Genomic DNA, 16061 nt, shown 5'->3' with positions numbered 1-16061 from the left:
TTTTTTTTTGCGGTACGCGGGCCTCTCACTGTTGTGGCCTCTAACGTTGCAGAGCACAGGCTCCGGACGCGCAGGCTCAGCAGCCATGGCTCACGGGCCTAGCCGCTCCGTGGAATGTGGGATCTTCCCGGACCGGGGCACGAACCCGTGTCCCCTGCATCGGCAGGCGGACTCTCAACCACTGTGCCACCAGGGAAGCCCCCCAGACCACTCTTTAAGATCACTTCTCTTGGGCAAGATTAGACTCATGGAATACAAAGGCTTGATCCTTCTGGGATCTCAAATGAATGTCCTAGACATTTGAGGAGCTATTTGGATTCTCCACTTTGGTTATTGGGAACTCTAATGTTTGCTTACTCTGTGCAAAGCTCTGGGAATTATTTGGCTTACTGTTTCTCAGTAATTGTTCTTCCCCCAGCAACTGTTCTTTGCGTGTCTTTGTGGAGTTTCACCCTATGTATGCCTGTGTAGATTGGTGTTCAAAGACTCAAGGGGACTCCAGGCAGATTTTTGGAGTTTTTTCTCAGTATAGCTCCTTCCTCAGTTCAGTGAGACTGCAAGATTCTTTTAGGGTTTTCTCTGCCTGCATAGCAGTTGAGAAATTGCCATCAGTCAGAAAGCCCAGTTATTCATAGGGCTCACCTCATTCGTTTCCTTTCTCTCAGGACTTACAGGCCTTTGCGTCTTGTCATTCAGTGTCTGCAGACGATTGTTCCATATATGTTGTCTGGTATTCTAGTTGTTTATGGTGGGAGGGCAAGTCCTGTAGCACAATGTATGTGCTTCCTTCCCACATGCATTGCCACTGGACAAGCAGCATGATTTTCTAAGCAATATTATTTTTAAATTTTGCCATGAGATAAAATCTATAAATAATTTTAAAAGGCTTTATGGAGTAACAGTTTTAACTTTATGGGAGGTCACAGTTTCCTTCTCAAATCTAATGAAACTACATATATAGCATAAGTTATACATATGATTTCTGGGGCTACATAGACCCAAGGGTAAGAACCCATGATGTAGCTCAAATTTAAAGAATTATAAACATCTACATGTTACTGTTAAATGGTGTCAGTGACAATGCTGGATAAGCTAAGTACAATTAATTAATAGGAAGGTTATAGTAGTTAAGATCATATGAGGCAGGCAGATACATGCGTAAACTACAACACTGCCCACCTACTAGCTTTGTGACCTTAAGCCAGTTATTAACCTGAGTGTTACTTTTTTTTCTTTAATCAGTAAATAGAGGTGATAATAGTTCCTGTATCACAAGGTTAAGGAGTCAATGAGATAATACATATAAAGCATTGCTTCTGGGCCAGACACAGAGTGTTCACTTATTCACTTGCTATTTCTGCTGTTGCTGTTGTGTTTATAATCATTAGTGTTATTATTATTCTTTGCCTCTCTAACCTAACCCTGGTTATCTTGTAGGTTCAGCGACTAAGTTATCCTGAATTTAATAACTTAGAGATGAAATTATTCTAAGCAAAAAGTTTGGTCCTTTAGATCTGCTTTTGTTTAAAAAAAAAAAAAAAAAAGAAAGAAATCCTTAAGGGTAATCTTCATGATCTTTGATCTCTCCATGATAAGAAAGACCTTTCACCGCCTGTTTATGGCTGGTGCATCAGAGAAAAGATCTTTTGTATGCCCTTCAAATTTTCCCCTTCTTTCTTGCCCTTCCCCTCCTGTCTCCTTCCTGGCGCAGCAGACAGAGAAGGATGTCAGTTTGATACCGCTGGCCTCTTTTGAAAACCTGGTAATGGTATTTATCCTGTCAGCAATTCCTGAGTATTTAGCGTTTTACATCTTGATCTGTCTTTATTATTTGAGGAAAAGTCCTTAACTTTCCCCATTCCTTTCTGATGAAAAGCTTGAGCTATAGAAGTTTGGTCCCCTCACTAAGAGCTATAGATCCCCTGCTGTTTTTATAGACTGACTTTTGACACAGGCTACTTCTGTTCAAGGAGCTCGTTATTAAGTGAGTGCCAGTTTATATCAGATCTTAACTTTTAAAGCACGTTTAAATAGACTTCTTTATGGTTTTTTGGTTGATATTTAAATTGTCTGTTTTTTCCCCCTAATGACCACAATAATACATGCTTATTTTAAAACAGTAATCAGAAAATATAGAAATCATAAAGAAAGAAATAAGTTTCACAACATCAGAATAGTCACTTTTACTATTTTTGTATGATTCTATCTAGACCTTTTTCTATACTTATGTAGGTTTATATGACTTTAAAAATTTTTTTGTTTTTCCCAAAATGCAATCCTTTTTTATATTCTGTTTTGTAATCTGCTTTTTTTCCCTACTGTAACTACATATCTATGTGTACCTTAAATAGTTGTGTAGTACTTCATTAAATTGGGTATATTGTAATCTGTTTAATTCTGTATTGAGATGGACATTTAGGTTGTTTATAATTTTTCAGTAATTTAACTGCAGAACAATAAAGATTTCTCTTCTTCTCCTTTAGAGTAGTTGTGTTATTATTGTCTTTTAATGCATTCTTAGAAGTTGAATTTGTGAGTCAAAGGCTTTGTACCTACTAAATGGCTATGAAAGTAACTTTTTCTAATCAAATTTGGGTATTATCAGTTATTATCATATTTCCCAATATGATAAAAGACTAATGTCTATGTATGTTTTAATTTCTCTTTCTTTGATTATTAGAGATTGAACATATTTTCATGTTTTCTGGCCACTTGCAGTTTTCTGAGATTAATTTTTGTTATGTAGTCTTTGCTTATTTTTCTAAGATATGTATGTTTTAAAAACAGAATTTTATTTCTTGCATTAAGTAATAAGATTATAGTTTCTGTTTTTTTAAACATTTTTCTTTTTGCTGGAATTAGTTTCTCACTTAGCTGTTTTCAAGTAGTAACATAGGAAATTAAGTAATTAACTACTAACTAGTAAAGAAAAACAAGCTTGTTAGAATAATTCCTTTGTCTAAAATACAAATGAGAACTGAAAACTCTTAATGCTTGTTTGCAGTCTAAGGTACCTATTTTGGCTAAACTTTCTTTTTTGCTTACATCTGTTTCTTGACCATGTTCTAGGTAAGAGATGTCTGTAAAAGTATAACATGTGTATCTATTTTTTCATATGTTCTTCATTTTCATCATGGTTAAAATTAAAGAACATGGAAATTATTGATTCAAACACTCATTTTAGCAAACTATATGACTTTTAAAATCAGAAGGTAACATGTTTGGTATATAATCTTTCCACATGATAAAAGGCTTTTTGTTTTTACTTTATTGCTTTTAGAAGAAAAACAACAGTGAAGACATTATGTATTTATGCGGACTACAAATCTGATGAAAGCTATACTCCAAGCAAGATCTCAGTCAGAGTAGGAAATAATTTTCACAATCTTCAAGAAATTCGGGTATGTCTTTAAAATTTTTTTAAATATTTTGTCCTGTAATGTTTGCTCTTTAGAAGATGGTCACTTTTGACATTAAACAGATTAAAATGTTAATATATAAAAGGAAAATTGTTAATATTTTACAGAACATATTTTAAATTTTTTATATTTTTAGTTTTCTTTTGAATTCTGAATGTCATCTTTATTTTTTTCCCAACATCTTATTATGGAAATTTTCAGACATACAGAAAATCTGAAAGAATTAAATAGAGAACTTCAACATACTTATATCCTAGATTCTACTGTTTTGCTATATTTGCTTCATTATAATCTGTCCATTATCTAATTTTTATGTCCATTTCCAAATAAGTTGCAGATATTTATACACATTACCCCAAATGCTTTAGCGTGGCATGTGATAACTGGAATTATTAATATTTGCTTAAGGTTTATTTTTTAAGGTAATATTTATATAAATTTTGCATAAATCTTAAGTATATTATTCGTGAGTTTTGACAAATGCATACATCTGTGTGACCCCAACTCTTGTTAAAATTTAGAACATTTCCATTACCCCAGAAAATTCCCTCATATTCCTTCCCAGTCAATCTCCATCTCTATCCTAGCCTTAGAGGTAACTCTTGTGATTTTGTTTATTCATCCATTCATTCATTCCATAGATCAGTTTTGCCTGTTCTAGAATATCATATAAATGAAATCATACAGGGTATATACTTTTATGTAAGACTTCTTTTACTCAGCCTAATTTTTTTGAGATTCATCTATGTTGTTGCATGTATCAGTACTTCATTCTTTTTGCTTCCTGAGTTGTAATACATTGTTTGAATATATCACAATTTATTTATCCTCTGATAACTTTTTGAAGACAGTAAGACAGTGCTTTTGTGACCTGAATTTTATTAATCCCCAAATATTTACATTTCAGAGATATCTTCAATGATTTTGAAATGTAGACTTGGAAAGTTCTGGCCCTTAGCATTTTTTCTTTTCAGAAAATCATTGAGCTCAAATAATCATTAAAATCTTTTAAATTAGGCGGTTCCGAGAGATCTGGGAAGGATGTGTGATTTTTGAAAGACTTCCAGTTACTTTGTGGCCTGGACTCTTATTTGACTTAGTGTTTATATTTAGATTCTATCTCTAGAATCTAAATATTTGTATTTCTTCCCTGAGTTAGTGATAAAATGCTTAATAAAAATCACATATACTTTCATTGCTTTCTCATTAAGTGCAGTGCTGTTCTCTTGTGAAATCTGCTTTTGTGTGAACAAATACTAAGTAAGGACATTGTCCACAAGTACTTTTTGTTGTTTGTTTTTTTGTCCTTCTTTGAGGTAAGTTCATCACTTCTTGAGAGGATTAGCTGGTTTTCTTCCAGTTATCTTCCTTTACTTTTAAAGAATAATCCTATAAATTTTCTTGAGAACTAATCTGGTTTTGAAAATTGTCATAAATAAGATAATCTTATAGTTTAAAAACATTTCTTATTTTGTCTGACAGACTATACTGGTTAATATGTTCTTCCCATGCTTGAATAAATTCATAAATAGATCAGCTCTTAATTTTCCTTATTTAAATTTTTTTTTCATTTTTCATTTGTTTCATTCAGAATCTTTTAAATTCTTTTTGTTATCATAATCATATTGGACCATTTGCTAGACCTTCTTTTAGTCGTGTATTTGATACATTTAATTAGTGCTTAGTGCTTAAAGACTTGAGATATTTACTTCTTATACTTTAATTGTTAAATGTTTTATATTTATCACATGATTGGGTCACTCATGTTGAGAAGCTTTTAGGGCTCAGAGTCAGCTTGTTTGGGTTTACAACTAAAGATTTGTCATATACTTCTTCAGACAGGTTGAAATATGTGAAACACTAGAAATAAAAGGTTTTATTCCAAGATATGTGTGGTATATATTTGTAATGTCCACTAGATGTCACCATTGTCCTGTAATTGCTGGTCTCATAAGCTTAGTGATAAGTTCAAGACCTTAAGTAGTCTTAGTTGTACTAGTTTTTCCTAGAGCATATATATTCAAAAATTCTTTAATTCATTTTGGGAACTATACATCTTCATATCTGATCTAGGTTTAGATCAGATTTATGTATTAAATATATGTTTGTATTTTGTAAATTAGAGAAACTTTAAATGATATTTGGACCATTGTAGAATACTTTTAATCTAGTCTTTGCTTCTATGATTTAAGTCATGAAACATTGGTCTTATAGAATAAGGGCTCTTTTAAATAGTCTCTTAATTTTATTCTAAGTGTAGTGACCACATAGCCTCATGAGACCAGTAATACTAAATATTACCAGGTGATAATGTAAGTTGTTTTCCTGAAAAACTTAATGAACCTACTGCTTTTCTGCCACAGTTCTCACTAAGGAACCATAATTTTTGGATTTTGCTTTAAAATATTAGTGCTGCCTTTGCAGCTCATGGTATAAAGAATACTTTTATCTTTAATGATACATCTTTATATGTGATTTACTCTGTGTACCGTTTTTCTTTTATAAGTTTAAGAAATTAAGAATCTGATAGCACTTTGTTTTTTGAGGAAAGATAAGCAGATCATGATTTTATTTTCTGACATTATTCTCCTATAACATCTCAATTGTTACTATAGAAAAGCCTTTGCTGTTTCTAACTTATATACTAAGATGAGAGATTAAAATAGTGTGAACTTTTATGAGGTTTTTAGAACCATCATTTTATTAGCTATAGGCCTGATTGACTGAGTGGAAAATCCAACGAAATCTTTTTATATTTTTCCATGGATGCTTGCCCACTGGAGGGTGTAGTGTGTACTGGAGTGTTTTAATAGGTTTTCCCTTTTTACTAGAAATTATGGATTTGTTTACTTGAAACACTCTAAAACCTACTTTCTTTAACTTTATTATTGATTTGAAATAGCAACTGTTAAAAAATTATAGTTCAGGGTGAGGAAAGCTAATAGGTTACCGTACTTATTCAAAAATTATTGGTTTTCTATCATATGTTTCCCTTCATCTCAGTTATGAAACATGATATATCTAGATGTTTGTTACCTCTGTTGAAAAATCTCTACAAAAAGATCAGGCCCTTCCTTTACTATTCTAGAATGCATATTTTAACTTTTATACCTGAGGAGGGACTTAAAATTAAAACAGAAATGAAGTTTAGACTTTTCTGCCTAACAGATGCAAGATACCAACACTGGGTTTGGCCAATTAGAACTTTTTTGGCACCAGAGTTGAATTTATTTATGCTGTTCATTCTATTTTCTTGTTTTCAAAATTATCTATCCTATGCAAATTGGAAACCAACAACCTAAGAACATTTTATAATATGTTTATAATTTATTGCTTCTGCACAAGAGACTATTTCAATATAGAAGTGAGAATTTAGCATTTCAGAGTCTGTGTCATTATCTTTTGAAAATATTTCATCTCCGTTGTGTTATTTTTATGCCAGAAATCATGTTCATGTTGTCCAGGAAGTTATTTTGGAGATGTTTTTGAATAAAGATATAGTTGCTTATTAAATGTTTAAATCATTTGTATTTTAGCATTATGTTTTGGTTTGATGTTGTTCTTTTCCTTTGCTCTCAGAAGGGAAAATATGTGTGAAGGAAATTTTTTGTTGTTTAGAGTGAGGAACCAAAAGAATACTGTATATTAAATGTGCCCATTTTAACATTTTAGAATACATCTCCAGCTAAAATCCGAGAAAACTTAAAGTCCTTTTTAATTTTCTAACTAGTTCTTTCTCTTTTAAAAAACTGTTGTAGAAATTTTTCTTCTTAAGTATAAAACCAAAGTCATTTATTAGACATATAGTGACAGCTCTCAAAATTATTTCTATACAGTTTATGAAAAACAACTTGGTAACTTAAGGTTAAGCAGATGTTTTCAGCATATGTGAAAGTTGTCCTTTGGTTCATTGTTAGCATTTTGCTTCTAAAATTTGTAGGATAAAATATTGATGGAGCACAAGATTGAGCACTGAAGTGAATATTAAGCCTTGTTTTTGTCTTCAGATAATCAAGCTGTTACCAAGTGATTTTTTTTTTAAGGAGGAGGCTCGAAACAAGTCTTCAATGTTAAGAGAGCTGTAATGATATTTTCCTTTTCTTCCATGTGGGTGAGCATTTTGGCTCTCTACCTTGTGTCTTAAATCAGTAGTGTGGCTATGGGAGTCCATATATGGTACTTTGACAGAAGTGGTTAATAAGTGAGCTCTTCTGTTAAAATAACATTTACTATTATAATTTGCCTTCCATTAATGTGTGTGGTAGAGTAAGGAGATGCAGACAAAGGCTCTGACTCTCTCCATTGATCTTAAAATCTACTTATATTTACTTTCTTATGAGGGGCCTATTTTAAACAATTTGTTATAAAGTAGAATGATTTAGGCAGTATCTACAAACATAAATTGGTTTGATAAGACAGAGTGTTTAATTTATTGAGCCTTTGGAAAAAATAGTTTTTATTGAATTTAGCCAATTTAAAAGAAAATATTTTTAAAAATTAATTTTTATAACTAACTTTAGGACATCTTTGAAATGAGTGTAGAATGCTTTGGTGAGGTACACGTAATTTTTAGGCTGGAAATGTCTCTTACCCTCTCTAAGAGTAACATATGCAATTTAAAAGAATATTCATAATTATAAACATTACTTACGTATAAAATGGAGTTGAGGTATCTATGCATTTGGGGTACATTTTCTCTTGAAACTAAAATATGTTACACAGTAGAGTATCATATATATTTTTAAGAGAGAAAAACATTCTTGTATCTCTTGTTTTTTGTTTGACCATCAACTTAGACTATAGAATTTTTTGACTAGCCTGGCATTCCTATCTAAGACAGATTCATGCTTTGTTCAGTAAATATTTATTTAGGGGCTGCTAAGTGCCAGGCACTGTGTTAGGTACCTCGGATACAGCAGAGATAGGCATGGTTTCTGCCCTTAAGCACTTCGTAGTCTGGTGGAAGAGACAGGCAAATAAGTGAACAATTACAATATAGTCTAGTAAATACATGCAGGGGGTATGGGAACACAGTGGACTATTAGGAATATTAGTTAAAATTTTTTTTCTAAAAGAGGTGGTGGTTCAACTGAATCTGAAGGATAGATGGAAAGCCTGCTCAGGTGGAGAATAAAGTGGAGGTGTTCTAAAAGGGGGCACGGTGAACATAAAGGTATGGGAGCGTGAGGGCCTGGCATAATGGCAGAACTGACAGTAATGTAGTGTGCTTGGAAGCTGGGTAGGTGTGAGGAAGCCGCAAGAAAGACTGGAGAAGTGTTTATTCATTCAACACATTTACTGTGATGGTAATATGACCTCTGTACGTAAGGAATATACATTCTTGTGGGGAATAAATATATAATTGTTCCATTGAATATACATAGGCGAAAGTCAGATTGTGCTTGCCGTCAGGATTCCAGGGAGTTTAGACTTTAAATGAGGAAACATTGATCAAGTTAAATCTTGGGAATGATGGGGCTGGAGCAGTGTAAAGACCAGGTATGTAGTATCCAGGTGCAAATTATGAGGCTTTAACTAAGGTGATGGCAGTTGGGTTCAAGAGGAAGGGATGTGTTTGAAGTAGAATCAAAAGGACTTGTGACTGATTGCTACCTGGGGTTACTGGGAGTGCGGGCAGGTGGTTCAAGTAGGTAGGAGGGGGCATCTAGATTTCTTCTCATGTCTGGCAACTGGTTGGATGTTGCGATTAATCAGAAATGGAATGCAGAGTTAAGGAACACTGGGGGTAGGGATAGAGAGAAAGTTTAAGCTAATGAGATTTATTTTTGCCACTGACTTCTGGTATCTTTTCAGATGGAGGGACTTTACAGTGGGTAGTCAAGTATACAGATCTGAACCTGAGGAAAGAAGTCTAGGTTAGAGGTGTAGATTTGGGAATCATCCATGTGTAAGTAGAAGCTCTGGTGTGAGTTTTGATTTCATTCAGGGAGTGTGTATAGTTGGAAAGAAGAGTACCAGGGCTGGAACTGTGGAAATGCCAATATTCAAGGATAGAAAAAGATCATCCAATGAAAACAGCTGAGAGGAACTGCCAGAGATGAGGAAAAAAAATCAAGAGAATATGATGTCACAGAAGCTGATAATGGTCAGGAATCTAGTTAGATAGGGACTGAAAAGTTTCCTTCCTAAGCCTGTGTGACATGTTATAATAGGCAATTTATTTAATGCAGTTCTGAACTAAGACAGTTCTTGCAAGTAGTTTAATCACTCTTTGGAGTGATAGTTTCTAAATTTATAGATTTGAGACTAATTAAGTTATTTGCTTTTATAGCAAGAATTCCAACTTTTCCTATCATACTATTTGTGCCAAGTAAGAAGATTCTGATGGGTATTCTTGGTTTGTTTCATAATTCTTTGAATTGGAAGGTTTTGTACTGCTGATGCATACTTAAAGGGAACTACGAAATTGATGAGGATCCTTTCAAGAGATTGTGCCGTATGGTTGCTCTTTTCAGGTGTTCTTTCACAGCAGTTATGGAAGAACTGCACTCTTTTTTGTTGTTGTTGTTTGGGGTTTTTTTTGGCAGCGTGACAGTAGTAACAGCCAAGGGCAAAGAAAACAAACAAACGAACAGAATTAGAAAACCTTTTATTAACTCTATGGCAGGATGTAGTACAATAGAAATAGGTACTTTACTTACAAATGTGAAAATGAGATATGGATCATCAACCCCTTTTATATAAGGAAAGCCTACTTAGTATGACCAGGCAAATAGGCCACGGGTGGGCATCTGGCTGAGAACCTAGCACAGTTTGGAAACAGTAGGCATTTAATAAAAAGTTGTCAAATAAATATACCAGTGGTCAGTCCATAGGCTTGTCACTGACCCTTGCTTGTGTAGTTTGCTTCAAAAGGATTATCTGAATAAGTCTGATCAATTCCTTCTCTCAGAAATTTTTTTAAAAATTTTAATTGCAATAAAAAAAGAACATAAGGTTTGCTGTCTTAACATTTTTGAGTGTAGTAGCATTACACGGTCCAGTCCAGTAGCGTTAAGTATATTCATACTGTTGTATAACAGATCCCCAGAACTTTTTCATCTGGCAAAACTGCTAATCTGTGTGCATTAAACAACTCCTCCTCAGTTTCCCTTCCCCCAGCCCCTGGTAACCACCAGTCTGCTTTCTGTCTCTGAGTTTGACTACACTTAGATACCTCATAAGTGAACTCACACAGTACTTGTCTTTTTATGACTAGCTTATTTCACTTAGCGCAATGTCTTCAAGGTTCATCCAGGTTATAGCATGTGATAGGATTTCCTTCCTTTTTAAGGCTAAATCATATTCCACTATATGTTTATCCATCCATCTGACAATGGACTCTCGGGTTGCTTCCACCTCTCTACTATTGTGAATAAAGCTGCTATGAACATGGGTGGGCAAATATCTCTTTGAGACCCTGCTTTTAGTTCTTTGGAGTATAAACCCAGAAGTGAGATTGCAGAATCACATGGTAATTCTGTTTTTAATTTTTTACCTCTCTCAGAACTATGACTCACAAGAAACAGGCACGTTAGCAGCAAGACTTGATGCAGAAAGATAGTGTTTTGGAGAGGTGGGTGAGGTGAAGGGCGTTTGCCAACTGAAGCTTTAAAGTTAGAAGAATATAAAGTATGAGGTATGGGAGGAGGCAGGATGGTGTAGAATGACTATAGAGTGGATGTAAAGACAGAGACAACCAGGGGAAAGAAAAATAGGCTGGAACAAGTGGCTGGTGCCCCAACATGCTTCATTTCCTGACCTTTCTCATACCTGGTTGTTTACTTTCCCCTGGGTTCCCATGGATATATAAACTTTTCGGTAAGCCCCCGCTTCCTGTAGAAACTTTTGAGTGAATTTTTATTCTTGGCAACTAAAATGACCCTGAATAGAACAGTAGTTGCAACTGAAAGAGCTGCAGCATATCTTGCTGAAAAATACCTGCTGAAAATATTTATCGTAATTTAAAAATACATCGAATTGAGATGAGCCTACTCAAGAACTTTCATTTTTTTCATCAGCCTCTTATTTTACATGTGGTAAATGAAGAACTAGTAATCTCCAAAACTTAGAGGCAAATAGGTGATTTTTTGATGGGACCAATGTTGCATTCAGAAGAGAAGAATGAGCATGTCTATTTTGACTTAGATTGGATTGACCATCATAGAATCATTTTTGAATTATTGTGTTCACCATTATTTGTGTTTATTGTTACCTCTGCTGTTTATTAAGTACTTTCTGCATATATGTCACTGTGCTAGGCAGTCACCACTCACTATTTTGTTTTGTCTCTCCAAAGCTCACGTGGTAATTAGATGTTATTATCATCCCCATATTCAAATCAAGCTGAGGCTTAGAGAGGTGAAATGGATCTTTTGCTGTGTGGCTCACTCTAAACATGAGAATGTTAGAACTGAAAGAAACTTTAGAGGTAATTTAGTTCATCAGAAGCTCAAATGCTGAGCGTACAGGCAGGTAACACAACACCAAGGATCCATGCCTTATCCAAAGGGGGACAGCTGCTATTCAATTGCAGCCTTTCTTGCCACAGGGAATATAGGCGCAGGGTTGCCAATCTTTTAATTTTTAAAGAGAAATCAGAAATCTGGATTTGAATATGAAATTTCCCCATTTTAAAAACATGCTAGGCAAACAAGGTATATCCACTGCTGGATGTGGCCACCAGTTAGGAACTTCTAATCAAGTACGATGCCATTATTTACAAATGAGACACCAAGAGGTGAAGCAAGCTGCCCAGTGTCACACAGCAAGGCAGTGCTTTAGCTGGGAATCAACGTACAATATGTATTCCTTTCATTTTTTTTCTTTAAAAAAAATCACATTAGATTACAAGTTACCAAAACATTTCTTCAAGTTTTTCAGAAAAATCGAAGTGTGTAGCTGGGGAAATGAGCTAGTTAGTGAATGATAGGATAGATTAACTATTGATTTTTGAAATGTATTTAAAAATTGTTTACTCCCTTGATCTATCCTGTTGAAAATTGATTGCTACTTGCAATGCTAATGCTGTCGGCATAAATGTTTGTAAATATTTGTTTTTCTTTTTTGCTAATTGCTTTTGCTTAATGATTTTATAAAGAGCTTTAAATAGGGTAATTTAGAGAATAAAATTTCTAAGGAAAAAAGAAAAAAATCTCCAAGTTTCAGAATAAAAGAGTGAGAATATTGGGGTAGAAACTCTGGGAATATAAGCCAATAGATACTTTCTTCTGTGGCCCTTTTCCTTCATAATCGAATCAAGAAAAATCATCATACAAGGGTTTGTAGGTTTTTTTGGCGGCGGGGGACCTTTCCTCTTTCATTTGCAATTATAGTTGATGGTAGAAAACAGAAACAGTAGTCCAACTATCTCAGTGCCATTTTCAGAACAAATTGTCTAGTTTGAATTAGCTTAAGAATGATAATTAGCTAATTGAATGGTCTATAGCTAGTCTTGATCTCTGGTGCTTAATTAAGTAGGACAGAGGGACTAGGCAGAGGAGACCCTCCAGGTACTTCTGATAAGAAAAGAAGATCTAGAATCAGACTGAGTGATACCATAACTCTGAGACAGTAGTAGGGAAATTGTTTAGATATTAGCTGTCTAACAATTTTAATTGTCTGAAGTCTTTTATCTTGTTCTAAATTAATATGGTGTTTCCTAAGTAGCTGTGTAAATTTACTATTGCTTATTTTTCATAATGAAATTATAAGTTCTTATTCTGGGTTTTATATAATCTGTAGGTTCCCATTCTTTGCCACCAAATGAACAAAATTATCACATAGTTACAGATACCTCAGATTGAAATATATAATACCAAGAGAATGAGAAGACAAGCCACAGACTGAGAGAAAATACTTGCAAAAGACACTTCTCATAAAGGACTGTTATCCAAAATGTGTAAAGAACTTTTAAAACTCAGTAAGAAAACAAACAACCTGATTTAAAAAAAATAGTCTAAAGATCTTAACAGACACCTCACCAAAGAAGATATACAGGTGGCACATAAGCATATGAGGAATGCAAATTAAAAGGAGATACCACAACACATTTTGTTAGAATGGCAAAAATCCAGAACACTTACATTGGCCAGTATTCACGAAGATGTGGAGCGACAGGAACTCTCATTCATTGTTGGTGGGGATGCAAGATAGTGCAGCCACTTTGTAAGACAGTTTGGTGGTTTCTTACAAAACTAAACATACTCTTACCATAGGATCCAGCAGTCAGGAGCTTTGATATTTACTCAAATGAGTTGAAACTTATATCCACACAAAATCCTGCACACAGATGTTTATAGCAGTTTTATTCACAATTGCCAAAACTTGGAAGCAACCAAGACATTCCTCAGTATGTGAATGGATAAACTGTAGTACATCTAGACAATGACAATGGAATGTTATTCAGCATTAAAAAGAAATGAACTCTCAAGTCATGAAAAGACATGGAGGAACCTTAAATGCATATTCCTAAGTGAAAGAAGCCAATCTTAAAAGGCTGCGTACTGTATAATTTCAACTATGTGGCATTCCAGAAGAGGCAAAGCTATGGAGACAGTAAGAAGATTAGGTATTGCCAGGAATTGGAGGTGGTGGGAAGATGAATAGATGGAGCAGAGAGGATTTTTAGAGCAGTGAAAATACTCTGTGTGATACTATCAGTATAATGATGTACATGTCATTGTACATTTGTCTGAATCCATAGAATGTGCAGCATCAAGAGTGAACCCTAATGTAAACTTTCGACTTCAGATGATAATGACGTGTCACTGTAGGTTCACCCTTGGTAACAAATGTACCACTCTGGTGGCGTATGTTGATAATGGGGAAACTATGCATGTGTGGAGACAGAGGGTATATGGGAAATCTCTGTACATTCCTCTCCATTTTGCTATGAATCAAAAACTGCTTTAAAAAATAAAGTCTTTATAAAAAAAAGAAAAGAAAATATGTAATATACTCTCTGTCTCCTCACCACTGAGGGTAAGCAGTTTTCTTAGGGTTTAACTGGCACATATAAGATAATGATTATAACAAAGTGACAACTCCTGTTTTCCCTACTTCTTCCCTGAAATAACATACTTGTTAAATAAGCAAATGAGATTTCATAATAATAAGTACCCTGATTTTTTTCTGTAGGAAAACATCTCTAATTTTATAATAGAAATCAATAAAATAATTATAAAGGAGACTTATAGCCAGTAATTACTAAAATTCTATTTCGGTATATTAGTATATCTACTTATCTGTATTTAGAAAGCAACTTTGAAAGTACATGGATTCTAAGTCTGTAAAATGTTCAGACTAAATAGTGTTTTTACTCTAATTCTTAAAGAATCCCAGTTAAAATAGTCTTATATTCTTTAACTTACTGTATTTCAGTTTTGTATGAGTTAACTTAAGTTTTCAAATTCGGTAAAAACTCCTCTGAAGTTGAGGAAAAGGTACTCTGTGAGTATTTAATGGTAGATAGTGCCTTGAGAGTAAATTAAGTTTTTCACGCAGAGTACATCATCCTTTGAGATCCTGTTTTTTATGTTTCACTTAAAAATTAATTGATTAATTAATTTGGCTGCATTGGGTCTTAGCTGTGGCACACGGGATCTTTCGTTGTGGTGTGAGGGCTCTTCGTTTTGGCGTGCGGGCTTCTCTCTAGTTGTGGCGCCCAGGCTCCAGAGTGTGGGCTCAGTAGTTGTGGCACGTGGACTCTCTAGTTGTGTCGTGCAGGCTCTAGAGCGCGCAGGCTCAGTAGTTGCAGTGTGTGGGCTTAGTTGACCTGCAGCATGTGGGATCTTAGTTCCCCTACCAGGAATTGGACCCAAGTCCCCTGCATTGGAAGGTGGATTCTTAACCACTGGACCACCAGGGAAGCACCTGAGATCCTGCTTTTGCTTTTTTTCTCACTTCACTTAATTGTAGTGAATCTGGCCAATCACTGTATGTTGTTTACATGGTGTCTCTTTTGACACTAACTGTACACAACGATAACTGTGGCCTTTGACTTATTCCCTAATTGCACTTTCTTTGAGATTCATGAGAAAAATGAATAGCCCTTTAAAAAAAACAGATTGCATCTGTTTTCATTGTCTACTAAGTATTATACTCATTTTATATATAATTGCTAAACCCTCAAACTTAATCTGAAAGCTTTCTTTTCCTATGTTTTAGGAATTATAGTAAAGAGGTGTTACACACAAAACTTGTGTAAGAAATGACTATGATGCCAGTAGTCTCAAAAGCTTATTTTTAGATCTTCAGACTAATCTTCTAAGAGTCGAATTTCGTATATTTTTTAAATTGGGATTTGCTTGAAGACATACATGTTCTTTAGCTATTATAACTATTATACTTCGGCAGCATTATTTTATAAAATTGCTTTTATAGAATTTATCTTTACTATTAATCAATAGGCCTACTTTGAGGCACCTAAGAAATTATGAAATTTGCTGTTGTAATTCTGTTAGGAATATTGTTGAGAATGTAGTCAACTATATCACAAAGTGGCCTTTTTGTACATATCCAGAGTAAAGATTTCCTTCAGATCTGAATTCAGGAAACGCAGTTTGGTTTTTATTTTGCGCGCACGCGCGCACACACACACACACACACACACACACACACACACACAAGTTCCTCTGCTTC

The 16061-nt window shown here is 34.4% G+C and overlaps 1 protein-coding gene across 3 annotated transcripts in view; it reads left to right on the top strand.

Annotated features, from left to right (window-relative positions):
- ANAPC10 (anaphase promoting complex subunit 10) overlaps positions 1–16061 on the top strand; it is a 76904-nt gene that overhangs the window by 25108 nt on the left and 35735 nt on the right. For all 3 annotated transcript variants that reach the window (XR_003795594.1, XM_029235285.1, XM_029235284.1), the window contains exon 4: positions 3281–3401. Coding sequence is in view for 2 of the 3 variants with exons in the window: in XM_029235285.1 (XP_029091118.1) it covers positions 3281–3401 (121 nt within the window). In the remaining variant the exon portion in view is untranslated. The remainder of the gene's footprint in view (positions 1–3280; positions 3402–16061) is intronic.

The sequence above is a fragment of the Monodon monoceros genome, unplaced genomic scaffold, assembly GCF_005190385.1.
Source record: "Monodon monoceros isolate NGI ecotype Baffin Bay Population unplaced genomic scaffold, NGI_Narwhal_1 Super_Scaffold_20, whole genome shotgun sequence".
Taxonomy (NCBI): domain Eukaryota; kingdom Metazoa; phylum Chordata; class Mammalia; order Artiodactyla; family Monodontidae; genus Monodon; species Monodon monoceros.
The sequence above is the reverse complement of the archived record's forward strand: the minus strand, read 5'-3'. Positions and strand labels throughout refer to the sequence as shown.